General features: G+C 57.4%; 2 protein-coding genes across 4 annotated transcripts in view; one reads left to right on the top strand and one right to left on the bottom strand.

The window, feature by feature from the left end:
* SPACA3 (sperm acrosome associated 3) overlaps positions 1 to 4,209 on the top strand; it is a 43,752-nt gene extending 39,543 nt beyond the window's left edge. Inside the window, exons 2-5 of one of the 2 annotated variants that reach the window (XM_089317414.1) lie at positions 436 to 721; positions 1,432 to 1,590; positions 1,991 to 2,069; positions 4,050 to 4,209. In XM_089317414.1, coding sequence (XP_089173540.1) covers positions 535 to 721; positions 1,432 to 1,590; positions 1,991 to 2,069; positions 4,050 to 4,116 — 492 coding nt within the window. In that variant the 5' untranslated portion in view covers positions 436 to 534 and the 3' untranslated portion in view covers positions 4,117 to 4,209. Of the gene's footprint in view, positions 1 to 432; positions 722 to 1,431; positions 1,591 to 1,990; positions 2,070 to 4,049 lie in introns of both variants that reach the window. The other variant, XM_089317413.1, reaches the window with a different exon arrangement.
* Positions 4,210 to 11,912: 7,703 nt separating this feature from the next.
* ASIC2 (acid sensing ion channel subunit 2) overlaps positions 11,913 to 26,127 on the bottom strand; it is a 1,136,817-nt gene continuing 1,122,602 nt past the window's right edge. For both annotated transcript variants that reach the window (XM_051824639.3, XM_017349088.4), the window contains exons 5-10: positions 24,342 to 24,398; positions 22,443 to 22,596; positions 19,809 to 19,900; positions 16,253 to 16,332; positions 14,650 to 14,718; positions 11,913 to 13,074 (exon numbers count right to left, since the gene is read on the bottom strand). In XM_051824639.3, the coding sequence (XP_051680599.1) occupies positions 12,973 to 13,074; positions 14,650 to 14,718; positions 16,253 to 16,332; positions 19,809 to 19,900; positions 22,443 to 22,596; positions 24,342 to 24,398 (554 nt within the window). In that variant the 3' untranslated portion in view covers positions 11,913 to 12,972. The remainder of the gene's footprint in view (positions 13,075 to 14,649; positions 14,719 to 16,252; positions 16,333 to 19,808; positions 19,901 to 22,442; positions 22,597 to 24,341; positions 24,399 to 26,127) is intronic.

The following is a 26,127-nucleotide window of genomic DNA, read 5'->3' as shown; positions in this document are numbered from 1 at the left end:
GCTGCAGTCCAGGTCGGGAGGTGAGGACTCTGCTGGAAGGGAGGCCTCTCGGTGACCGGGTTAGGGACTGATTTACATCCATGACCGGCTCGGCCCGTCCCCTCTGGGGACATCTGCTCTTGGCCACCCCTCAGCCGGGCTTTGCATTCACATGAACTCACTTGGCCTCTCCTTAGCTGTGGACTCTTGGGCCTCAGGGATAATTAATGCCTAGTGCGTACTATGGAGCTCAAGCTTTGTGCTCTTTCCTGTGCCGCTCCTCTTCCCTCAGCTGCTGGGCTGGGGCCGCGGGAGGGAAGGCAGGCATGGCTGGAGCCGCACCAGGGATGCAGGCAGCCCAGGTGCTCGGCCGGAGTCGTGTCTTTGGCCCACCCTCACCTCCTATTCCCCAGGAGTGCCTTCAGGCCTGTCCCTTCCTCTTCTTCCTTCAAGCAGTCACCGCCTGCACGTGGATCACCAGGGTCGGTGAGCTGCCTGTCATCCCACGTCTCAGCTTTGAGCCAGAGTGGCGGGGGCTCCACCTCTGCCGCCTGCATGGACGCCAGGAGCTGGGCAGCCAGAAGGTGGCTGTGCCCACCTGGGATCGTGGTGCTGGCCCTCCTCTCTCTGCTTGGCTGCCAGCTCCCCTCCAGCGAGGCCAAGGTCTACAGCCGCTGCGAGCTGGCCAAAGTGCTGCACGACTTCGGTCTTAATGGATTCCGGGGCTACGGCCTGTCTGACTGTGAGAACCCCTCTCCCAGGCTGGACCCAGACTCCCTCCCACCCTCCTCCTCACCCAGGAGGTGTGGTCTCATCTGAGATGACAGGTAGAGGGGGCCCCCAGCACTGAGGCAGGTGATAGGCAGCAGAGTGGGACTCGCACCTTGGATTTCCCCTGCGGGCAGTCCAGAGTCAGAGAGCAGAGCAACTTTATGTTGAATTTGACCATGACCATGAGGGCCAGGTGTCCATACTGGGATGTAGAGAAGGCCCACTGAACAACTCTGGGATGTCAGACTTCTGCAGACTGGTGGCAGTTTGGAAAAGCCACCTGTGAACCCACATCTGGTCTCATTTTTCTCCAGTTCCAGCCCCCTGCGTAGATCCCACAAACGTCTTCCTAACCTTGCCTCTAAAGATTTCGCTCTTGTGAATTTATTCCGCAAATGTCTCGAGCCCTGCTCTGTACTGAGCAATGAGGACGTGGGAAGGTTGTTGGCCCGAGCCGGGAGGCCCAAGGTCCAGCACTGGCCCCTGCCCCCTGCTGTTTGGCGGCTGGGTATGACCTTAGGGAAGTCACTTTGCTCTCAGAGCCTAGACTCATCTGCAAAGTATCTGGGGACCTGGAGACAGGGGAGGCTCAGGGAGGCACCTATGTTGGTCCTGCATGGGGAATTCTCTACTGGGTTGGCCTTGGCTTCTGACCCACGGGCCTGTGTCTGCCCCATGCAGGGATCTGCCTTGCTTACTTCACCAGTGGCTTCAACACAGCCGCTGTGGACCACGAGGCTGATGGAAGCACCAACAACGGCATCTTCCAGATCAACAGCCGCAGGTGGTGCAAAGACCTCTCCAAGAAGGCCCTCAACTTGTGCCGGTTATACTGCTCTGGTAGGGTGGCCCTGGGCTCTGGCCCTCACCTCTGCTGCTTCCTGAGCTTAGTTTGCTCCCCCTGCTTTAATCTGTGAGTGAGGACCTCCAACCCCTGACCACACACACAACCTGTGGGCCCGCTGGGGAGAGGGATGCGGGCAACCTTGTTCTCTGTGAATCTGACTTGGGGGTCCCAGATGGGAGACCAGCCTTAGAGCTGCAGGAGTGGGGGAAGGTTTCTGATGGAAGGGGAGAGGGACAGAGGGATGCCTGTGCTTCCAGACTGGTGAGGGTCAGAACTGGGCTTAGGATGGACGAGGGAGGGAGGGAGAGAGAGGGAGAGAGAGGGAGAGAGAGAGACTGGATGGCCAGTTCTGCCTTCTGCTTCCTCACGGTGTTTCTCTGCTTCCCACCCCAGATTTGCTGAACCCTAACCTCAAAGACACTGTTGTTTGTGCCATGAAGATAGCCCAAGAGCCCCTAGGTCTGGGCTACTGGTGAGTGACTTGGGCCTGGAGGCCCTGTGAGGTGGCGTGGCTGGTGCTGGCAGGGAACTGGCCTTTGCTGCTGCCTGCTTTGTCTCGCGCCCGCCACCCCGTGGCTGCGTGATGCCATCTCACAGCAGCTCTCGGGTGGGGGGTGGGGGGATTGCCAGCACCCACGATGCACAGACGCTGTGCTGAGTTTCAGGGAGGACGAGCAGCTCCCCAGAGGCCACAGGGCTCTTCCCAGTTTCACCCGGGTTGGGATCGTCTGCCTGAGAGTCCTCTAGGGCAGAGTCTAAGGAGGGTGTAGCATCTTCTACATGAACACTCAGTGTTATACAAAAACCCAAGATGTGGGTTGAAGGTGTTTTCTGCTTGAAGCGCGATGAAGGTGCAGCCTTATCTTTGTCCCCCATCCGAAGCCAACCTCACAGCCAGGGTGTTGGAGGAACATCCACTGGGCATGGGACTAGACATTGGGTTCACGTGGGTGCCCTGAGTCACTGCCCCTACAGCTGCCCCGCCTCTTTTGGTGGGAATTTCACCATTTGGAGTCTCCAGCCTTGTACATTTCTGGATGAGAGGCCAGCAGGGCAGGGGCAGAATCTGGGGAAGGTAAAATATTCCTGGTGGCTGGAGCTCCAGGACCTCAGACAGATGTGACCGGTGATAAGGCTGGGAAGGAAGTTCTGGGAGCCACTGGGTGTCACCCCAAGAGCAGACGGCAGGAGAGCAGAGACAAGGAGCGTGGTCTGCACGGCTTTGCAGGAGTCTTAATGAAAGATGTAGGTTCTGGACAGGGCAGTGCACTGGTGACAGGTACCAGAGGGCTGTGCACGGGGGCTGTGGAGGACCAGCAGGCACAGGTGGGAGGTACCCAGGAGAGGCGAGGTGGCAATGACTAGGAATCTAGGGGTCCAGAGATGGGTGCTCAGTGGCTGCAGCCGTGGAGAGGTATGTGCAGGTTTGAGAACAGCTGAAGCCCTAGCACCTGAGCCTGCTGAGAGGCAGGACATAACGCAGGTGCACAAGGTGAGGAAAGGTGAGGCAGGCAGGCTTAGGCAGCGAACCAAGGGCTCGGAGAAAGCAGTCCTTAGGCTTGGAATCAAGGATACGCCCAGAGTAAGCTCCCAGCCTGGCCAGCCCTGGGGAGGGCAGTCCCTGAACATAGAGAGTTGTTACACACACACGAACGCATGCCGAGGGCTCAGCTGTGCTGGGCCCAGCGCCGTGTGCTTGGCTTCAGCTGCCCTCCAGGGTCTCACAGTCTAGTGTCAGAGACAAACAGGCCAGATGACCTCCCCTGCCACGTGGGTCTCTGGGGGTCCTTCGGGGTACTCTCAGTTGGTGGGCGCTGTATGGGGCACCAGAGAGGGCATTCACGAAGCACAGGACTGCAGACTCCATGGTCTTGCTTATCTCCCTCAAGCCGTCAGCTGTGGGCGGGGTTAGGTACTGGTCCTGAACAGCCTGGACGGCCCTGGGGGACAGCCGAGGGGGCTTGGCTGTGGGCACGGTTCTGCTTCTGCCGAGCACTAGCTGTGGGCCTCGGATTTGCGACCTTGCACCCAGGCTGAGGTTTTCATTCAGGAAACAGAACATGTAACAGGCGCCCCATCTACTGAGACGGGAGGGGGCTGGTGATACAGGACTTGGTGACTGGACTATCTACACCGTAAAGGGCTGTACACCTGGACGGTGGCATCACGGCCACCAGAAGCAGCAGGGTGAAGGCAGGAGCATTGGACTGTGGCTCCAGGCCTTTGACCTTGACTGCTGGATGAACTTGGTAGAACAAGAGGCTACAAAATGTCTGTATTTAGGTCCATTCCCCCTCTCCCTTTTCCTTGCTTATCCTTTCCTCCAGAACACTCCTTGCTTGTCCCCTTCACAGGCCCCTTTGCACGCTGCCCTGTAGTTTGTAGCCCCCGTCTCCTTCCTGTTTTCTGTGCCTGACCCGGCCTCCCCCACTTCCTGGTTCTCTGTCCTCAGGGAGGCCTGGAGGCATCACTGCCAGGGCAAGGACCTCAGCGACTGGGTGGACGGCTGTGAGTTCTAGGCGCTTCTCTGCATGGACAAGGCCACACACAGCAGGTCGGGCGACATGACCCAGGCTTGGGAAGACAAGCCAAGCAATAAAGCGTAGTTTAACGTAACTGGTTCCGAGCTCTGTGTTTGCAGGTGCCTTGTGATGGCCGGGGCCTCTCAGTGCTTCCTCGCCTCACCTGTCCGCCTGGGCTGGGCTTCAGGTGCACGCAGGGGCCGGGAGGATCAGTGCCTTCCCTGCCCACACCTGGTGGTGTAGGGCTGGGGTCGCCAGTTAGCAAAACAAATAACAGCAACAACAAGATAGCCCAGTTGACTTTGCATTTTGGATTTACAAGGAATATAAGTATATCCCAAATATTGTGTGGGATACACTTATAATAAAATTCAAATTTAACCAAGGGTCTTGTGTCTGATAACCCTGGCTGGCTCTGGCATGTCTGAGAAGATCTCTGGGATGCATTTTCTGTGGTTGGGGCTACAGATGGCAGCCACCAAGCCTTGGGCCCTCCCACTGGTGGTTGCTGGAATACCGCCGCGGGGTGGTGCAGGTGAATGACAAACCTGGGCCTGGGCCATCTTCTGCCCTGCTCCTCAACACCTTCCACATGTGGGAGATTCAAGAGCAGCTGATAGCGATCAGCAGGTCACGCAAGAGGCAGACGGTGGCTGGAGGGTCGGGTAAGAGGCACCAGAGGCTGTCGGGAAGCCAGCTGCACAGCCAGAGAGTTCTCTGCCTTCCTCGGCACATGGGAAGCTCAGGAGAAGGCAGCCCTGTCCCTCATGGACTGGAGCTCAGGGTCTCAGTTCACTGCGGACGACCGCAGAATTGGAGGATCACAGGGGGTACTGTCGAGGTGAGGCGGTGGTGCCCGAGACGGCTGCGTGTGGAGTCGAGAGGCTTCAGAGAACGCAGAGCTGTTGGTTGGGCCATGGCTGGTGCTTCTTGGAGAGTGAAGGGGCTGCCCCTGCAACACAGCTGCTATCTCTGAACACCACCGGGTCAGCAAACAGCAGAGCTGTGGCTGAGTGTCCACAAGTGGCAAGGCTGGCCAGCTCCTTCTCCCACTTGTCTGGTCCATGCAATGTTGTGACTTGAGAGCTGCCTGTGTCTGTGGCCAGATGTGAGGGCCACTGCCAGGAGAGGGGGCGCCAGGACCACTGGATCCACGAGCCCAAAGATAGGGAACGCTGCTGCTTTCTACTTCTCGGGCAAACGTGTGGCTACTGTAAGCCGTGTGTTACCTCATTGAGACTGCAGAATGGCGGCTGTGATTTGGGGCTGTTGCTATCCCGGTTTGCAGGTGAGGACAGAGGCTTGCGGGTGCATTTGCACCCAGTGACGATGACTCCACGTGCGCTGGGTCACTGCACTTCGTGGACAGGCGATGGTCGTGGGTCACCTGGCCAGCGACCCACAACCTGTCCATCTCTCAATGATTCGGGTTCTTGAGTTCAGCTTCCTTTCTGCTGCTGGTTCTTCCGCTGGGCCACGTTCGGCTCGCCGGGGTAAGGAGCTCAGGAGTGAGGCTCCTGGGACCCAGGGCGGAGCTGTTGAAAGCACGTGGAGGCTCGGGGCTGGCATGATGGCCTCAGGCTGGGGCTGAGTGTCTGAACAGGAGCATGGGGGAGGGGCGAGTGCCCCCTCAAAGCCTTACCTGTGGGAGGGTTAAATCATAGCACACTCACGTGTAAGTGAAGCCAGCCACGCCGCGGGCTCGGAATCAGGTTCCTAATGAAGAACTCTGTCCTGAGTTCTCCCTGCTTCCCTGCCGTGCTCTCTCCCCGTGTTCCGTGGATCAGGAAGTCCTGCCTGTTTCGCCTTCTTTGTATCTCTGGAAACTGTCCCTCCCTTCTTCCTGGGCCAACTGCAGGGGCTTCCCTCGTCCTCCCAGCTCCCCTGTCCTGTTTCTGCCTTGCTTCCCAGCCCCCTGGCTTCTCTTGCCTTCAGGCTACAGTTCAATCCCCTTGGCTGGACGGACTTGCCCAAGGTCCTTGGCAACCAGCGCCCATGGGACTGCTGCAGGTTCACCTCTCAGCTGTTCAGAAACGCGTGCTCTAGCTGGTTTGGGTTCCTGGTGGTTGGTTCCCAGAGGGTAGCCGGCTGCTTCATCCCTTTTGCCACCACCTACCGTGCTTCCCCTCACTTATTATACTGCAGTGCATAAATTCTGTCCTCTGATTGCAACAAGCGGTTTCCTCCGCAGTGGGCTCTCGCACCTGCTGTTCTGTCTCCTGGCTGCCATTTCCCACTCCCTTCTCCTCAGTCAGGTCTCATCTCAGTTTAACATCCTCAGAGTGGCTTCTACCAAACGTGCCCGCCCCCAGCCTGTACCCATCTCTCAACGCACCAGTCCCCCAGCGAGCCCAGCGTGCCTTGTGCACCTGTGTAGCTCTTGGTGCTCAGGTGGCTGTGCACGGCCTGTTGCCGCCTCTGCCTAGCTAGACTCGGCTTCTGAAAGACAAGGATCGGATGTTACCAGAAGTTCACATACACTGGAGACAACGAGTTCGTCAAATGAGCCACGGCTTTCAGGGTCACAGCACAGAGAGCAGCTTCAAGGCAGCCCGTCCTAAAGCATTCTTCACAGCCATTATCCAGGTGTGGGGGTGTTTTGAACACAAACACCAAGGTAGCCTTGCTCAGGAATGAGATCTGGCAGTGGGTAGGGTGTGTGTGTGTGTGTGTGTGTGTGTGTGTGTAGGACCCTAAGGCAACCAAAAGATGCATGCATCTCCCAGATGCAGTGGACACAGCCATCACTTTAAGATCCAGGCCACTGGACGTCTGCTAAGTGAATGCCACTGTGGCTTTTGATGTACGCGGGTCCCTCAGCCCCCGCACGCATAAAAGCATTCCACAGAGCCCCAGCTCGGGTCTGCTGTCGCTGTTCACTGTATGCACCTTCATTCACTTGGCCCTCTGTGAGGATGGGCTGCTGCACAGGCACCAGCAGGTGCCAAAGGTTTACAAAAATGATACGTGAGAAAACTTGAAATTGATCAAATCCTATCATTTTCATGTTTTTTCCCCTGAAAATTGAAAAATGACAGTCATTGTGTCACTTTGAGGGAAGAAATGTTGGCTGCTCTCCATGCTGCTGTTATGTTCTTCTGGGTGGTTGGTTAGTACCTTCTAGAACAGGGCGACTTTGGCTATCACTTAGAGGATCCCTCCTAGAGTTGTGTGCATAGATTGTACACACACACACACAATCGTGCCCCTGTTTTCTGGGAAGACAGTTCTTAGCTTTCCCCTTCTTTCTAAATGCGTCATTGATCCAAATGAGGTTAAGAATCAATGTTTTACCAAAAGGAAAAAGAAAAGATAGAAGGTGCATCTTTGCTCATTTTATCCTCATAACAGTGCTGCAGACTGGGCAGGAAAACAGGATCTGAGCAGCAGGTTCCATACATGCTCAACCTAGAATCATAGACTGGTTTGGGGAGCAGCAGAGGCATCGCCTGTCTGTTTTCTATCCCTTCCCCCTTGATAGAGGGGATGCTGATGCCAGGAGAAGTGACATGAACGGTTCAAAGCCATGTGGTCAGTTTATAGCAGAGACGGCCAAGACTCAGTCTTTTGACCTCTGTCCACAGCCTTTGCCAGCCTATTGCTTCATTCTTGAGAAGCAAGTAGCATCAGTTTCACCAAATGGCAAACTGAACGAGTAAGAGGTTCTCTTCCTCTTACCTGTCCTCAGGTAGGCTTGGATCTTACTGCTCTGTTTCCACCCCCCTGCCCCCAGCCAAATCCTCAAGCTGTTAGCCTCAGGAGCATGCAGAAACCCGTGCCCCCAAAGCTCCTATGGGCTAAGAGGCCAAGGGTGCCAAAAGAGTGAGGAGAAAGCTATGAGTTCAGATGCCTGGGGAGTGGGGGGAAGCACGTGTGGGACCCTGGCCATGACGTCACTCTCGGCTGGTGGCCAGCTCTTCATCCTTCAACACCTGCCCACATCTGCATGGCCACTTTGGGCCTTTCCCCCTTTGTTGCTGTGGATTCGTTTCTGAGAGGAAGAGCATGGTGGGGGCAAGAGGCGCGGAGTCACCACACAGACCCCGGGAGTTGGGTAAAAGCAGGCTAGAGGCGAGCAGCCTGCAGACTCATTTATTTCAGTTGATAAAGCAGCTTATATAGCCAAGGCAGCCAATCCGGTCAAGGGGCGGTCTATGCCCTAACCAGTCACACCCTGTTGCCAGGCAATTTCTGAAGCCATCCAATCACAGCCTATTGCCAGTCAGGCTCTGTTGCCAGGAAGTTTCCAAAGCCATCCAATCACGATCTGATGTCAGGCTCCGTTGTCATGTGGTTTCTGAAGCCATCCAATCACAGCTTGTTGTCAGTCGGGCTCTGTTGTGTGGTTTCCGAAGCCATCCAATCACGGCCTGTTGCCAGGCAGTTTCTGTTGCCAGCAGCCATCTTGGCATGGCCTTCTCATTCCACCACACCCCTTTCCTTGCCCTGCTGGGTGCCCCTGCACAGGCATGTGTCTCCTCTGTCCCCTCTCACTTGCCTCCACCTGGGAATTTGGATGCATCTTTCCTAGCCATGTGCTTCCTTGTCGGTGTTCCCTGCTCAGATGCCACATTCCTTGAGGGCGCAGGGCAGACAGATCCTCCCCAGGAACTGGGAGAGGGGTGGACCATGTTCCTCAGGCACAGGCCTTCCTACCTTCCCCTGCCCCCTTGGCCCACCTTCGCCGAGCAGCTTCTGAGCAGTGGGCTGTGCCTGGCTGTATGTGGATCTGGGCTGCCCTCCCAGAACCCCTGCTCATCCTCTCAAGCCCTCTGCTGGCTCTCAAAACTATTCAGTCTCTGAGCTTGGGGAGGAAGTGGTCTCCTTGTTCTCCAGGCTCAGGTGGGCTGAGATGAGCTTGACCTGAAGGAACTCACTGCCCACCAAGGCCACACCTGTGGGCAGGGCCTGTCTCTGACTGCTTCCTTCCGGGTTCACCAAGAACCTTCTGGAAACTGGTCTTCCCCTCATCAGGCAGGGCTTGTGGCTCCAGACTCCTCACTAGGCCTGCTCATGGGTCCAACTCTCACAAATAGCTTCGAGCTGGAGAGAAGGTAAATAAAAGAACTCCAGCCTCTCTCTGCCCAAAACAACAAAGCAACAGCGTGTGAGCAGCCAGCCTGGGACCCCAGCCCAGGTCCCAGGGAAAGGCCTCCTATTCTCTGTCCCCAACCGCAGTGAGCCTGGCAGGCTCTGTTTCTGCCATCCGCGTGTCTCTGTTCATATTTTGTCTTTACATACGCAGCTCCTGTTTGAAATGATGGCAACGAACACCTGCTACTCCCTGGAATTTAGACCGTGTCTTGTCTTAACCACCACTCAAGAATCAGGAGCTGGCTGGTGATGGTTCTGGAATTTTCTATGTTGCCTTCCTCCTCTTTCTTTTAGCAAGTTACGTGGGTAGACCCAGTCCAAGCTGAACAAAACCAGAATCTGTAAATCAGATGGGGGCACATGTTCACGTGAGCCCTGAAACGATCCGCGTGTGTTTGGATATCCTTTGCACCATCACAAATTGATCTACTTTTTTTTTTTTTCTGAAGTCAGAAATCCAATGAAGCAGTTCAAATTGCAACTTAAGCTATAGATTTTTAAAAAATTTATGAAGCTGTTAAACTGGAACAAGGCAGAAGCATCAAAGAGACTCCCAACTAACTGAACAGACATTTCATTCGGCTCCCGTCTCTGCCAGGAGCAGTCTGCGGCTGCCTCTCAGATCTCGGCTCCTCTGCCGGCCCAGGCACCAGCAGGACGCTTTCCAGCTGGCTGGAGTGAGGAGCTTGTCACTGCAGACGGACTGCTCTCCCCTAGTGAAGTCCGGGAAACGAGCACTCTCAGTCCCTCTTGCACCGAGTCACTTGGTGGGTCCAAGTGGAGTCTGGAGCCTGGGAGCTGAAGGCTGCAGCTCTGGCACTGCCACTCACTCACTGGGTGGTCCTGGGCCTGTCCCTCTCCTCCCCTACTTGGAAAGTAGGGTGCTCTGGGGTAGGTGTTTGGCACAGTGGTTAAGACATCTACATCCCATAGGGGAATGCTAGGGTTTGAGTCCTGGTTGAGTCCCGGCTCTGCTTCCAACTCCAGCTTCCTGCTAATGAGCACCCTGGGAGGCAGCAGATGAGGGCTCAAGGACTTGGGTCCCTGTCATCCATGTGGGAGACCTGGATGGAGTTCCTGGCTTCTGGCTTCCCTCTGGCCCAGCCTCAGCTGTTGTGGGCATTTGGGGGAGTGAACCAGTGGATAGAAGGTCTCTGCCTGACTTTCTGCTTTTCAAATAAGCCAAAATAAATAAACCTTTAAGAAAGTGGTGGCATTAGGCTATATGATCCAAAGGGTCTGTGGTCAGGAGAATTATGATTGCTAAGGTGTGTGTGTATCCTAATCCCTGGAAGCTGTGACCGTGTGACGGTCCACGGTAGGAGAGACTGTGAAGGGGTGATTATGCTGATAATCTGGCTTCCTCTCCTCCCAACTCAAGGTTATCTGGGGGCTCAGTGTCCCTCATAACTGGAAGAGGGAGGCAGGGAGAAGTCAGAATTGAAGAGGGTGAGATTAGAGAAGAAGGTCAGGTTATGTGATGGGAGGAGGACTTGGCCCATGATGGCTGGGTTTGAGGATGGGGGAAGGGACCACTAGCCAAAGACTGTGGGCAGCCTCTAAGCCAGACAAAGCCAGGACATGGGTTTTTCCCTCAGAACCTCCTGGAAGGAGTGTGGCCCAGCCAGCGCCCAGACTGCTGTCCACCAAGACCCGTACCAGACTCGCAGTCTGTAGGACTGCAAGAAGATACCTTTGTGTTGTATGAAGTCACCAAGGTGGCTGTAATTTGCTACCGCAATGGCAGGATACATCCAGGGAGGGCTCTTCCCAGCAATGCTGCACTCTGTGTCTCAGAATCCAGACCCAGTGTTGCTAAGAGCCGGGGCAACCCCAGCTGAGAGGGGGCTTGGCGGAAGGCAGTGCATGCTGCTCATCCCAGCTGCCTCCTGGAGTCCCTGTTACCATGGGCCCCGGCCACTCTGTGCAGGAGCGGGACTGGAACCACTGTCCTGCCGGCGGGGGGAGATGGTGGCATCTCAGGAGATCAGCCAGTCTTGCCATGTTCCCTCTGCACAGGAAACATGTTATCTTCTCCCTCAAATTGAGATGGCTGAGCCCAGAGCGGTACCGGGTCCCACCACTGCCACACAGCTGCGGGGACAGGAAGGCTGTGGGGTCAGGGCAGCTTACTCCCAGCGTGAGACTTTTCAGTTCGTCCCTCTGGTGCAGGAACTTTTCCTTGTGTTAGTGGAGACACAGAGACAGATGATAGGCTGGACGGCAGAGCAGGAGCCAAACCCTGAGCCGCTGGTCTTGCAGTGCTTCCTGTGCACCGCGGGGCAGGTTCAAGCCCCAGGAGGCTTTCCCTCTCTGCTTAGGGGGAGGCTGAGTTGGGAGTGCTGGCGTAGGCAGGGGGAGGAAAAGGCCAGGCTGAAGGAAGTGTTGTGATGGGGCTGGCATGGTACAGCCACGAGGACGGGAATTCTGCCCTAACAAACTCTCGCTTGTCACTGGGAGGCTTCAAGGCACTGCCCAACCTCCTGTCCCACCCGGACAGCCTCTCAGCAGGCAGTCTCAGCAGCATGGCAGGATGCAAGCGGGGACCCCTGGGCAGGCAAGGCAGGTGGGCTTGAAGGGGGCAGAGGTGGGCTGGGGCCCGCGTCCAGCCGAATCCTAGCATCTCGCCAGCTCTGAAGCAACGGTTCTTCTAGTCTTGCTGTTTGCTTCCTCTGCAGACACTGCTATTCCCAGCGGGGCTTGGAGGAGTCAGGGCAGCAGGCAGAAGCACAGAGGCCATGTGGGCCGCCTTTGTGGTCCCAGCGGAGGGCAGCGTTCCCCCGCCAGCCTGCAGAAGATGGCTGGGTCCTGCTGGTGGGCTGTGAAGGTCATGGGCAACCATTTCCCAAACTTCCGAGCACAGTAAACCCGAGAGAGTGCCCATTGTGTGAGGACTGCGCTGTTAACGCGGGACTTCACAGTCACCTGCCACTTGTCACCCTTCCTAAGGCCCTGGGGGAGGCGACTGGGGGAGGAGCAAAGGCAGAAACCACTCGGCCATTTCCACAAGACCAGCTTTTAATATGACCGTGATTCGAAGCACGAATAAATAAACGCCAAAGAAAACGGGGAAAAAAACAACCGAACGTCAAAACCAAAGGCCATAAAACAAAGGAAAACAAAAAACCTCCGACAGACGAACGAAAAAGCCCCCAAATAAAAAATGGATCAGACTGTACAGGCTGTGTCACAGAGAAGAATGATGTGGCGCCAGGGACCCCAGGCCGCCGGGCCGCCTCCGCAGGCGCGGGGGTGCAGGGGAGATGGCCACTAGTCACCTGCAGCCCAGAGGCCTGGGGGCCAGCTTGGGGGAGGGGGGATTGTGGTCAGGTTAAGAACCTTCACGAATGACACAGGACCGGATGGAGCGGGGAGTTCTGCGGCTTCTTTCTGGCCTGCACGGTTTCGATGCCAGCATGGCCTCCCGCCGACTCTGGGGCTGGAGTCTGGTCCTGCCGCGTGGACAGGACGACGTGGCGCTGGCGCCGTGAGAAGTCTGAGCATGCAGGTGCTTTGTACATCTGGCAGTGAGATGTGATGGCAGGTCGGTTCTGGGACAGTTCCCGAGCGCGACTCGTGTCTCCTGGGAGGGTCGCGCGGCGGGGCCCGGGGCGCGGCTGGGCAGAGTCTGCAATGTGTGCATAGGGGGCTCTTGCTTCCTTCCGTCGTTGTCAGGGGCCATCCCACCTGCCTTGCTGTCCCCTGTCCTGGGTCTTGGGCCTCGAGGTCTGTGTGGGGGTGTGGGTGGCCCGAGGGGTGTCAGCAGGCGATCTCCTCCAGGGTGCCCAGGGCGGTCTGCAGGGGCACGTTCACAGTGTGGCTGATGGTTTCGGAGTGGTTTGGCATCGTGTCACAGGTGCTCTGTGGGGACGGGAAGGGTGGGCAGTCAGTAACAAGGTATCTCTGTACCGCCGGCGGCCCAGCCTAGGCCGGGAAACCAGCTCCCAGCCTGTGGGCTCCCCGTGCTGGTGCCACGCTGGGGTGTGAGGCTGCTCCCTGGGACCGGAGAGTAGCTGCTTGTCCTTCTCCCTTGAATGGGCTGCATGGCTCTGGGTCCTGCTGGCTGCCTTGGGAAGCCCTCCTGGGGGCTCTGGGTGAGGAAAGGGCAGCCTATGGCTGGGCCTGGAGCAGGCAGTGCCAGTGCTGAGCCCAAGCCTGGGGGAGGAGGGAGTTTCAGCCCCTAAAGACCAGAGCAGCTTCAGGGTTAAGCTGGCCCCAGAGGGGTGTAGTGGTGGGTGGGGCAAGATGGCTGAGTCTGCGGGATGCTGGGGAGGCGGGTGGGAAGGGAGCCAGGAGACTAGCCGGGGGGTGTGGCAGGAATCTGCAGGGCAGTTGGTGAGACAGGGCTGGCCGAGGGGAGGCCATGACTACAGAAGGAAGAAGGGAAGGGGGTGGGGAGGGAATCACCACTTGCTGAGTACTTACTACGAACTTGGCACTGCGCTCTTTTATGGGCTCTGTCTCAAGCTGCAGACAACCCTCTGAGGTCCCTGGGATCTTATGCCATTTGCCCCAGGCACGTAGCTAGGAAGCAGGGGGCTAACCCAGCCAGGCCAGGTGAGATCAGAGCCTGGGCCCCTCCATACTGCCACCGCCCCCCAAGTAGGAGCTGTGTTCTGTTCAGAGGTAAGAGAATCAGAGCATGGTTCTTAGCTGGGTAGTAAGTGGAACACAAAGGGGAGCCCCCATTGGGGGCTTTGGATCCATTTGGATCCATTTCCTATCGGGGAAAGGGGCTTTGGATCCATTTGGGATCTGCTGGGGGTGTGGCTCTTCCAGGGCTGGAGGGTGGGGGAGCCCAGTGACACCTGCACCGGTCAGCCAGGAGCTGAGCCCAGGAGCACACTGAGCTGAGGAAGGACAGTGGTGGACAGACAAGGGAGGGGCTGCTGCTCCAGCTGCAGGAAGGAGCAGCAGAGGGGGCAGTGGTCAGACACCTGGAGAGCAGCTCTGACACTCGCTGGCTGTGTGGCTTTGGCCCCTGGGCCTCAGTGCTGCAAGTGCAGAACAGAGGACAGACCTTCCTCTAGGGTGACTGTATGGCTACGATGGCACGGACCCCTTGCACACAACAACAGTCAGTTGCTACCATGATGTCACCGCTGCAGCCAGTCTCTCACACTCTATGCCGCCTTCAAATGAGACAGACGCCAGAGACCCCCGGGAGTCAGGAAGCTGACTTACTAAGGGCTGGTCTTGTTCTCCCTAGGCTGCAAGGTCCGGGGCAGCTGTCTGGGCTGGGCGGGGCCATCCATGGCTTACCCAAGTGGCCTTTGGGATGAGGCTCAATTGGAGTGTCCTTGGATTTGGGCACCGACACAGGCCACGGGGAGGTGTGCAATGAGTCACACTCCTGCCCAGCCCCAACAGCCAGGTTCGCGTCGCCTGTGTGCACCAGAGGAGCCAAACCATTACCAACCAGCAGGCCGCTCTTACCACGTTCTCGTCGTGGCTCCCCTCATCTTCCTCTTTGCCGAGCAGGTCTAATAGCTTCTCTTTGATCAGCTGCAAGAAAAGCAGGAAGGGGCCTGGTCAGGCTGGGGGCGGGGTGGGGGATGCCAGGCAGAGGGACCACAGGGGCAGGGCTGGGCTGGGCTGTGGCTGGACCAACCAAGGCCAGAGCCCAGCCTGGTGGGTAGCTCCAGGAGGAGTGCAGCCTTCAGGCCAACGTGGGGTTCTGCTACAGTGGAGGGAACAGAGGGGCTCTGTGTTGCAGTGGCTCTGTGGATGGCAACTTTGGATCAACAGAAGGTGCTGGTGGGACCGGCTCCCCGTCTGGTCTCAGGCTCAGGACGCGCCTAGGGTGCCCTTTCTGAGGCTGGGCCTGCAGGGAAAATTTCGTACTTTTGGGCCTGACACTGCGGTGGCTCACAAGATCAGGGCATGCCTGGGCTCACAGCATTTCATTCCCATCAGTAAAGGATAGCTCTTCTGTGTTACTGGTGTGATTCCATCACCCCAAACTGCGCTTTTCACACCAGTTCATCCACAAGGAAGAACAAAGTCTGCCCATGGGGCCTGACTAGGGTCTGGGGTCACTGTGCTGAGAGAGGCAGGAGGTGCCCTGCAGGGCCCCATGGTGATGCCAGGGGCCTCGGGTCAGGAGCAACCCTCCCCGAGCTCCCATGTGCAGGCCTTGCCTTAGGAGGTCCTCGGGGACTCTGCAGGTCTGGGCGTGCCTTGGGAATTGTGGGCCACTGTGTCTGCAGCGAGGCACATCGTGGGTGAACAGGGAGATGCTGCAAGTGGACACCGGGTCAGGATGGAGCCACGCATGGGCTCGGGCTTCCCGGTACAGGTTAGCCCCTGACTTGGCCTTGCCCTTCAGGTGGTTGGCTGAGCCCTCCGGGGGTCTCTGTCTAGTCTGGCCCTCAGCAGAGCCGACCTGGGGGAGATGCAGGCAGGAAGGCAGCGGGCACTCTCCTGCCAGAAGCGCGTCTGTTGCTGCAGCTTCCGAGCATCTGTTCCAGCTGCCTCTGGCGGGGACACGTCCTCAAACTAACAGCTGGGGGCTCTGGCCTGCCCTGCTGCATGCTTGCTGCCAGGGCTGCTGGGCCTGGCTGAGAAACACCCCTGTGACTGGCAGGGCCATGGAAGACACAGGTCCCAGTCACCCAGAGAGCCAGCGTGTGCACGATGTGTTGTGTGTGCACATGGTAAATATGTGAAGGTGATGCATGTGTGTGCATGGTATATGTGTATGTGGGTCGTGTGACTGTGTGTGCAGGTATGGACACACCACTGAATGAAGCTGTCAGCTTTGGCTTAGCTGTGGGAAGGACTTGGAACCGGCAGTCTTGTCTCTTTTCAGTCCTGGCCCTCCCTCCCTGCAAGTGTAGACAGCCCATGGCTCTGAGGACAGAATCAGGGTTTCCATTTCTGTCACCGCCCCCAAGGGTCCCCTCCCCTGCTCCCTGCCCTTAGGACTCAGTAGTGAACACTACAGGTGCAGGAGGAGAAGCGGGCTGTGGGTGCACAGCCTGCCCTATGCCTTGGGTCTGAGCACAGGGGTTGCAGGAGGCACCATCCCAACTCTTACCTCATAAATATAATCAAAGAGCTCTAGTATGGTAAGGATACTAGCACCAATGAACAATCCCATCTGACCACCAATATCACCTGGAGAGAGAGGGAGAAGACCAAAGGTTTGGTGTTACACAGTGTCCAGAAAGGAGCAAAGCTAGAAGAAGTGAGAGGCTAGACCTCGGGATGGTACCCCTCCCACAGGGGCACCTGGTCCCCAAGGCCACCCTCACTGCGCAGCTCTGAGAGCTGAGGTCTGTCAGCACCCAGGGCAGACTGACCGCTTACTGCAGGGGTGGAGATGAGCCCTTCCGAGCCACAGGGCCCGTGGGCTTGCTCAGGTGATGCTGAGACCCGCACTGCCAGGCCTTGTGGGCTCTGGGCTGGGAGCAGAGACAGATGTGTATGGTCTTTGGGCAATGGAACCAGCCAGCCCCAGACACTTGTACCAGGCACACTGGGTGGGGTCTCGGGAACAGTGGCACCATAGATGCTGAGCACCCACCCAGTGATGCCCAGCTTTGAGGGCCTCCTTGGGGCACCTCCCAGCCATGGCATGAGGCCTCAGGAGGCATCTCCTATCTCCCCTGCTCAAAGGTAAATGTTCGGTTTGGCCTCATCTAGGAGCAGAGGCTCTCGCCTGGGGTATATGGGTCCTGGTCAATGTGTTCCTAGATTTGTCTTCAGACCCCCCTGCATCAAAGTCTCCTGGGAGACTTGTAATGAGCACAGACACTCCCACCGGTATGACGCTTTCTCCAGAGACAGCTCTAAGACCATAGAGTGGCCGCCAACACACCTGGGGTGTGGCTTTGACCATCCCAGTGGCTCTGCCTCTAAAGCACCCTTAGTGGTGGTGGGGGCTGAGAGGGCATGGAGGAGACAGACTGTGAACTCCTTTCCAGCTCTGATCTCCAAGACTGTCAGCCTCAGGCTGGGTTGGGGACAGCGACCAGGCGTGGTGCGCACTGTTGGTGTGAGTGTATGGCCATACTGGATATTCCAGGCTGGCCCTCTTGGTGTGGGGACCTTCTGATGGGTAGTATGCCTCACTCCTTCTCTGCTGATGGCTGGGTGGAGCCCAATACTCACATCCCCAGGTGAACCAGGGGAAATGGTGGGGATGGGGCTCTTTGGTGGGACTTGGTGCTGGGTTCCAAACAACTCTTCCTCCATCCTGCCCCCACCCCGTTGTCTCGAACGTCCTCAGTGAAGGGTTGCTGGTCAGTGTGGGCTTGCAGACGTGTGTGCCAGGTATGAGGGGTGTGTGTATCTGTGTGCAGTGGGACTGAGCATGGAGTGCTGTGCCAAGGATGCATGCCAGGGCATGGAGTGTGTGCACCTGTTTGTGTAGATTCATACAGGTTGTCTGGATCTGACAGTTCTGAGAGCGGCTATCAGTGCACAGGTCAGGCACCCAGAGCGCATCCTGGTATGTGTGAGTGTGGGTTTGTGAAGACGGGCAGAGAGTGTCCAAGTGTGTGAGCATGTGTAGGTGTGTGTTGGAGTAGGCTCATGTCCCGTGTCTGCCAAGGTTTGCTGCGGGTGGACACGTCCCTGCAGCTGTGTGGCTGGCCCACGGGGCCGGGAGGTGGGCACTGGCATGTGGCTGTGGACCCCTGTGGGCACACCGCCCTGAGCCTGGGGCCGGTGTGTGGTTTCAGGGTGGCGTGTGTGCCTGGGCGGTGTGCAGTGTGTGGACGCTGGGAGGTGAGAAGGGCTGCGTGGTGGGCCTGCCGGCAGAGGGTTTGTGAGTGGCACACGCTCTCCCTGCAGGAGGTCCAGATGGCAGCAGCATCTCCTCAGCGGGCTATTCTGGGTAGGAACAAGATGCTGGGAGCGAGCTCCTCCTCATATCTGATGCAGACATGACAGATTCAGAACACAGGCTCCTCGCGCTGTGTGTGAGTGTGAGTGTGTACGAGAGAAACCACGAGCACGTGTTGGGGGAGGGAGGGATGCATATCCTGAGCTGTCTTTAGGAAATAAAGGTTGGAGCCAGCGTGTGGCAGGTGGCAGGGCTGGGGTCAGGGGCGTGACCTGTGTCCTGAGACCCAGGGCATTGGTTCATCGCCTTTGGTCTCCGCCACCTCTGAGGCCTGAGTGATGGCCACCTTAACCTGGCTGAGGCCGAGCTATGGCCTAGTTCCTGGCTTCCTGGAGGAGGTGTGCGAATGCTCAGTGGGCGGCTGGATACTGCAGCTGGGGTCTGGGTTCCTGACAGGGTGACTGTCCAGAAACTTCTATTTTTGGACCCTCTCTGGGCTGGGGCTTTGTAGTAGTTAACTGTCACAGCAAAATCTCAAAGTGGGTTTCAGCAAACCCATTTTGCTGATGAGGGATGGAAACGCAGCCAGGTGAAGCCACTTGTTCCTGCTCTCGCAGCTGGCACTCAGCTGGCCTCCCAGCTGTGCCTCCAGGGTGCTCCTGCCACCAGCTCAGCTCACAGGCGGCAGCTGGCGCTCCTTGTAGGGAGCAGGCACCCGCTCTTTCTGAGAGTGAGGGGCGCTGGGAGCAGGGCTCGAGGGCTGGTTCCTCTCACGGTCCTCTCTCGGGGTCTTGCGCGCTTTGCCTGGGGTGGGGCTCACGTTACCTGCCTGTGTCTGTGGTGTTTCACTGGGGCCAAGGTGGACGTGTGAACTCGCGTTGGGCTGCAGCAGGTCTGTGGACACCTGGGGAAGGCGGCCCTTTTCCTGTGCTCTGCAGAAGACCCGGGGCCATCCCTTGGGCTCTCAGTGTGGGCTCATGTCTGTAAGGGTGGACCTGGGCCTGACCCTGGTGACCACCCACAGTCCAGCCTGCCTCCCTCTCTCTGTCGGACATCTCTTTCCCCTCTCTGGGGCTCCAGGATCCCGACTCCTGCCTTGGGGTAGGAGGTCACAGGATTCAAGAAGGCAGGGCTGCGATGGCCTTGAGTGACGTTTTTATTTAAAAAACAAACAAGCTATTTTTAATTGAGGGTGGACAGAGAGAGGAAAAAAAACTTTAATTGAAGGTAGACAGGGAGAGAGTAAGAGAGGGAGGTCGCCCATCTGGTTCACTCCCCAAATACCCACAGCAGTCAGGGCTGGGCCAGGCCATGGCAGGAGCCAGGAGCTCCATCCAGGTCTCCCCCCTGACTGGCAGGGACTCAAGTGCTTGAGGCACCACTGCTGCCTCCCGTGGTGCACGTTAGCAGGAAGCTGGAATCGGGAGTGGGGCTGGGATTCGAACTCGGGCACCCTGACGATACGGGCTGTGGGCGTCCCAAGTGGCATCGTAACTGCTGTGCCAAATGCCCATCCCCTGAGACTTCCGGAGTTCATCCTCCTCGTGGCAGAGATGGGGAACCTGAGGCTTAGCTAAGGGAATGAACTGGGCCTAAAATCTCCAGCACGCTGCGGTCCTTCCCGTTCTGGAACAGGAGCAGTACAAGGGGAGGGGCAGGGAGTACCAAGTTCACGTGCAAAGGCCAGGCCTGCTCAGGAGGCTTCTGTGTCTGTCTGCCTGCCCTGACCCCCACCCATTCTCCCTGCCTCCCTCCCAGCCCCCTGTGCGATGTGGAGAGTTGAGCCACAGACGCTCTGACTCACCGAGTAAGGCAGCGACTTCATACGCCTTCTTCTGTTCAATTGTCTCGTAATTGAGAGCTTCAAAAAATATATCCAGCACAAGGATGTTCTCTCTGCAGAGGGAAGATCCAGTCCCAGACGTGGTGAGACGTGTTCCCAGGGCTCATCCGACGCAGCTTTCCACGCACAGATGGAGACTGGGAGCCCAGGGAGGGGAGACAGCCTGCCTGGAGCCAGAGCTGGAGCTCGAAGCCAACAGTCCTGACTCCAGCCCAGGCCTGGAGACCTCCGCCAGCTGTCCCCAACCCCCCGCCCTTTGCAGGAGTCCTGCCTGCCTTCCAGGCCTCTGAGTCCCCAGCAGGGCTGCCCAGGGCTCCAGTGTGAAGGCAGTGATCTCTGTGCACTCTTGCCTTGGCCAGGGTGCCTGTCCCAGAGCACCATCCAGGCAGCCCCTGCCCGTCCCTGGGGGCTTCCCAGGTTCCCTCTGGGGGCTGGTGGGATGCCCTTCTCCACCATTGCCTGGGCAGGGAGAATTTTGAGGGAGCAACCCTATGTGTATCTGGGGTGGGGGAGGGGTTTCTGGCAGAAGTGTGGGGGCTTCCCTCGCTCCTGTCCTCAGGCAGGTGCAGTCACGAGACTCAGCGTGGCAGCAAAAGCCACGGCTGCTCCGCAGAGGGGCCTGGCATCTCCCGCACAGCCCGTCGCCCTCCGTGGTGCTCACGGCACCCTCCACGAGCCTTGTTTAACCCCATGAGCAAATGCTGTGCCAGGATGGGGGCTGGTGGCAGTGTTGGCAGGAGGGAGTGGCTGGGCAGAGAGGAACAGACTCTGCTCTCTGCTCTGAGGACCACCCTCTCTTGCCTGGGTTATGGCCATTTCCTCCTCTTAGGGCCCCTTCTTCCCCGCCGCCCCGGCTTTCCATCCTTGCCCTGTGCTGCCACTTTGGTGAAACTGCTAAGCTGACCCAAATTAATCAAAACGGCTCAGCTCCTCAGTCACCTCTAGCAGCCCCCCGTGGCTGATGGCTGCCGTAGCGGACAGCGCTGATGGAGAATGTATCCACAACGTTCTGTTGGAGAGCGGTGGTCTAAGACCAGGAGGCTTCAAACATTCACAGGAAAATGGAACTAAAAATGCTGCACATTCCCCATGGACTTCCCAAAGTCCCCCGGTGCAAACCTCAGTCCTGTTGCTTCCCTTTGAAGTCTCTCTAGTGTGCCGCCCTCCCCACCCCCTCCCCGGGGTGCTCAGCCTACAAGAGCCCCTTTGCTCTGGCACATCCACTCCCCACTGCGAGGGTCTCTTGTCTGCCCGGTGCTGATCCTCTCTGCTGAGCCTCTGCCTGGACACCTGCCTCTCCCATGCTGTTTACCCATTTATTCTGTTAAAAGATGTACATCATCTACCAGCTCTGTCCCAGGCACTCCACTAGCCCTTGGTAAATGGCAGAGAGCTCAGGGGGTTTTCAGTCTAGTGGGGCAGGCAGGCAACAAATGAAACCTGAGTGTAAAAATCACATGCTGTGGCATGGTATGTGTCACAAAGGAAGACACAAGAGCACTTGGAGGCAAAGATATCGGGGGGGGGGGGGCTGGCCTTGTGGGATGGTGGGTGAAGCCACTCCCTGCAAAGCCGGCATCCCATATGTGCACCAGTTTGAGTCTCAGCTGCTCCATTTCTGATCCAGCTTCCTGTTAATGCACCCGGGAAAGTAGCAGAGATGACCCAAATGCTTGGGCCCCTGCACCCATGCGGGGGACCCGGGTAGAGTTCCCAGGTTCCTGGCTTCAACCTGGCTTAGCCCTGGCTGTTGCAGTCATTTGGGGGAGTGACCCAGGAGATAGAATGTCTCTTTCTGCACCTCTCTCTGTAACTCAGCCTTTCAAATAAATGAATATATTTTAAAAAGTATTTCTTTTATTTGAAAGGCAGAGTTCCAGAGGGAGAGACAGAAAGATCTTCCATCCACTGGTCCGCTCACCAAATGTCTGCAATGGCTGGAGCCGGGTGCTACTGAAGCCAAGAGCCAGGAGCTTCATCCTGGTTTCCCAGGTGGTTGCAAGGGCCCAAGCAATTGGGCCATCCCCTGCTGCTTTCCCAGGCACATCAGCAGGGAGCTGGATAAGAAGTGCAGCAGCCAGGACTAGAACCAGCACCCATAGGGGATACTGGTACTGCAGGCGGTGGCTTTACCTACCAGGTCGCAGTACAGGCCCCTACATCTTTTTTTTTTTTTTTTCAAACAAGGAAACTATTATGAGGGGATTAGAACTGGCTGTCTGAGGAGATGACATTTGCATGAGTTGGAAATCCCCCCTTAGGTGGGGAGCAGAGGGAAAAGCATTCCAGGCAAGGGAACAGAATGTGCAGGTTCTGCCTGAAACCACCTGTAAAGCCACTTTCCCCGGTGCAAGGCTCGTGCCAGCTGTGGTCAACCCACCACTCTAGTGCCACACACCCAGCTCCATTAGAGCCAACATCACCCGGTCTGGCATTCGGTTTTGCCCATTCCTGAGCAGAGTCCAGAGCCTGGCACTCAGCAGGTGCCCAACACGCGTGTGCCAACTCCAGCCGACTGCTTGCCTCTGCTCTCTTCCTCCACTGCCCCACTGTCCCCGATGGCCTCCCCACCCACTCCGCACCCACTTAACGTACGAGATGTATTTTTCTGATTTGTTAAACTTCTTCTCGAGGTACTTGGCTGACGTCTTGCTGGGGATCTTGACCATGGAGAGCTCCTTATTGTAGCGGGTCAGGTTGCAGGGGGTCCTGCAGAGACAGTAATTGCTGTCCTTTTCCGCCAGCAGACCTGGTTGGGGGGAGGGGAGAGGGAGGCAGGGCTTAGTCGGGGTGGGCCCGCTGGCTGGATTCTGTCAGAGAGGAGGGGCGGGTCCTGGAAAAGGCAGGGCTGGGCTTGTTTTCTTTCTGCTTCCTTTCACCGTCCTGTCACTCTTACAAGCTGTTGAGGTGTGTGGGCCTTTGGCCACATCAGAGCACCTGCGTTTGATGCCTGCCTCCGATTCCTATCTCCAGCTTCCTGCTAGCACAGGCCCTGGGAGGCTGTGGAGAGGGCTCAAGCGATTGGGTTCCAGCCCCTCATGTGGGAGACCTGGATTGAGTTCCTGGCTCTGCTGTGGGACTCTGGGGGAGTGAACCAGTGAATAGGATCTGTGTCCCTTGGCCTCTCAGACAGGCATTTCGGATAGTTGCAATGTCCCTTCTGTTGTACAGTGGCCTCCAAGGGAGTCTGGGCCCCTGCAGCTTCCCAGGGCTTGCTTTTCTGCTTCTAGCTTCAGTGTTCTCATCCACAAAGTGGGCCCCTCAAAGCGAACATGGGAGACCCCGTACGTGACTGCCAAGGCTCTGCAGTACCCAACCTGGGCTCCCTGGTAGCCAGCGCCCTCCTCCCCTGCCTGCCGGGGAGGACACGGGCAGACACTCGGTTCCCCTCCCTGGAGGCAGCTCCCTCTCCCATCTGAACCTTTCTTTCTTCTTCCAATGAGGTGAAGTGGCTTAAGACAGCACTTCTCCAGACATACTGTCCGTGCCCAGATTCTAGCCAGGTGCTTCTGAGTCCACTTCTCAACTGCACCTTGACATTGGCCTAAATCCTTCCATCTGCTGGTTCACTCCCCAGATGGTTGGAACAGCCAGAGCTGAACCAATCCAAAGCCAGGAGCTTCTCCCGGGTCTCCCACATGGGTACGGGGCCCAGGGGCTTGGACCATCTTCTACTGCTTTCCCAGGCCATAGCAGAAAGCTGGATCGGAAGTGGAGAAGCCAGGACTGGAACCAGCACCTATATGGGATGCTGGTACTGCAGGCGGTGGCTTTACCCAGTATTCCACAGTGCTGGCCCCTTGTTGAGCCTTTGTACACAGCAAGCCACCTCTTCTCTCACGGGCCCTCCCCTCTCAAGTGCCCCTGGAGGCACAGACACATGAGTGCAGTGCTGCCCCACATAGTTCCAACAAGTGCAGCTGCTGGACGAACTCAAGCGCACACTGTTTAAGAATTCCCTCTGCTTCTCTCGACCCTAAAGAGTTTCCTGGGAGTGGAGAGAGGCAGGCAGGTCGAGCAGGTCTCACTCGGGCAACCTCCTGGCTCCCAGCGGCATGTCCCAGCAGGCCGGCATCAGGAGTGCTCTCTGCCTTGGCTTTCCACGCACAGGAGGTGAACCTGGCTTCACCTCCCCACCTCGCCTGGACTCTGCAGGATGCAAGAAAGCTGGACTGCTTTTGAATAACCTCAGCCTTCCCTTGTGGACACTGCCAGAGACGTGAGGGGCGGCATCACTGAGCCCTTTTTGGTGGCCTGCTGAAATCCATTCCTTCGCGATTGACAACTCTCTCTCCCAGTTCTCTTCCAATTGCACTGGTTCCCTCCCCTCCTCTCCTGTCTGCAGCGACTCCCTCCTGCACAGCCCCTTCCTCTCACCCACTCTGTTCCCTCTTCTCCTCCAGGTGTCTCCCCCACACCTGGCAATTTCACATATCCACCTCTGGCACTGCCCCCTCCCGCCCCACCCTGTCCCATCTGTCCCCCTATACTGACCTAGAGCAGGTTCTGCACACTCCTTGTGCTGCTCAGGGGTACAGAAAGGGGCATCCCCTGCAAGGAAGAAACAGGTAAAAGAGAGAGAATGTGTGGGTGTGGGTGTGGGTGTGGGTGTGGTGTGTGTGAGACTCAGGCAGGACCACACATGCCATCACATCTCCTCCTCTGCCTCCCGGGGCCACGAGGGGCAGCAGTCTGTCACCAGACAGAGGGCCCTGGGGCTGGACCATGGAGTTCAGATCTGCTCCATGAGCTGGGCAGGCCACAGACCTCCCCGAGCAGGGGGCAGCAGGTCCCGCCTGGCCAACTCCTCCCAGGTTGCTCTGTAGGCCTGAGCCACTGCCGTAGGTGACAGGTGACGCTCGGTCCCTGGAGGGTGGGAGTGGGGAGGCCATGTGTCATCTCCTTGAACGCACACAGGTGTCCTTCGAAGGAGAAAGAGCTGCATCTGTTTTACCTGTGAGAGAGTTGAGGCCGAAGCTCCCCACCTTTCCAGATGCCAAGGCTGCCAGTGGCAGAGGTGGGCTTCAAACTGAGGCCAGGGTGGGGCCGAAGCCGGGGCTCCTCTCAGCACAGCCCGCTGCTGGGTGTGCTTCCCCACGTCTTTGCCGATAGTTCCACATCAGCGACTGTGACATCACTAGTATGTCAGGCCCCTGCTGCTTGCCTTTGGCTTGGGTTTTGTGGGAGAAACCGGTGGCTCAGACCAAGCAGCTGGTGAGCAGCCTGTGCTGCATTGCATTCCCCTCTCTCAGGTCCCTCGGTGGCCACCCAGAATGTGGGTTTCCCCAAGGCCAAATGCTGACATTGGAGTCCACACAACACTGTTTCCCCAGACTCTCGTCCAGAGCGGTGAGCCGATGAGTTTTCTCGTCTCCACTTAAGACAACGACGCCTTTCCCTTTGCGCTCCGTGTGCTAGGAGGCTTGTGGGCTGTTTTATTATTAGTCAAAGCAACACAAAGTTCTTGTCCCACAGTTGTGCAGGTCCCATGGGGCTACAATCCAGGCACTGGCCCGGCCGAGCTCCTGTCCCGAAGCTGTGGGGTGCAAGCCATCACCTCACCATTTCCAGCCTCCAGGCCCCCCCCCCCCCAACACACACATGGCCGCCCATCTTCCCAACTTTTTCTGTCTCAGCCACACTTCCCTGTGCCCCTCACTGAGTCACAGGTTCATCTGCAGGACTCAAGTGGTTCGACTGCCCCCTCCCCAAAATCTCCCTATCGCCAGGTTAATCACATTGACAAACTCCCTTTTGATAGAGCCTGTTCTGAAGACCAAGAATTGGAACCCGAGACTACTAAGGAGATTGCTGGTTATGAATAAATAATTCAGAATAAAGTTGTGAGCACATTTGTTTCAGCATGGGTTATAACAGGAAACAACGGCTAAAGAACTGAATGTCTAATATGAGGATTTAGTGAAGTCGAAGTACACCGTGAGCACGGAATGCATCCGCTGGATACATGGCAACTTTCCTCGCTCACAGGGGGCCTTCTGTCAACGCGACTCTTCCCTCCGTCACTGAGTTTTGCAGTTCATGCAGCATTTTTGTATCACAGCCTGATCTTATCCTTGTAACAACTACTGACTGTATTTGAAAGACACTGAGGTTGAGGCCAGAGAGGCTTAGCGGCTTGCACCGTGTCACACGCCACGTGCAGGGAGGAGCCGGGATTCCATGTCCTTGCCTCTAGCCCGTCATGCTTCCATGCTGTAGCACGCAGCTGCCCCGGCCCACACCAGCTCCTCACGCCGCTCCTCTGCTTGGACTGCCTCTG

The sequence above is a fragment of the Oryctolagus cuniculus genome, chromosome 17 (assembly GCF_051225735.1).
Source record: "Oryctolagus cuniculus isolate XC-2025 breed Fujian yellow rabbit chromosome 17, ASM5122573v1, whole genome shotgun sequence".
NCBI classification, from domain to species: Eukaryota; Metazoa; Chordata; class Mammalia; order Lagomorpha; family Leporidae; genus Oryctolagus; species Oryctolagus cuniculus.
The sequence above is the reverse complement of the archived record's forward strand: the minus strand, read 5'-3'. Positions and strand labels throughout refer to the sequence as shown.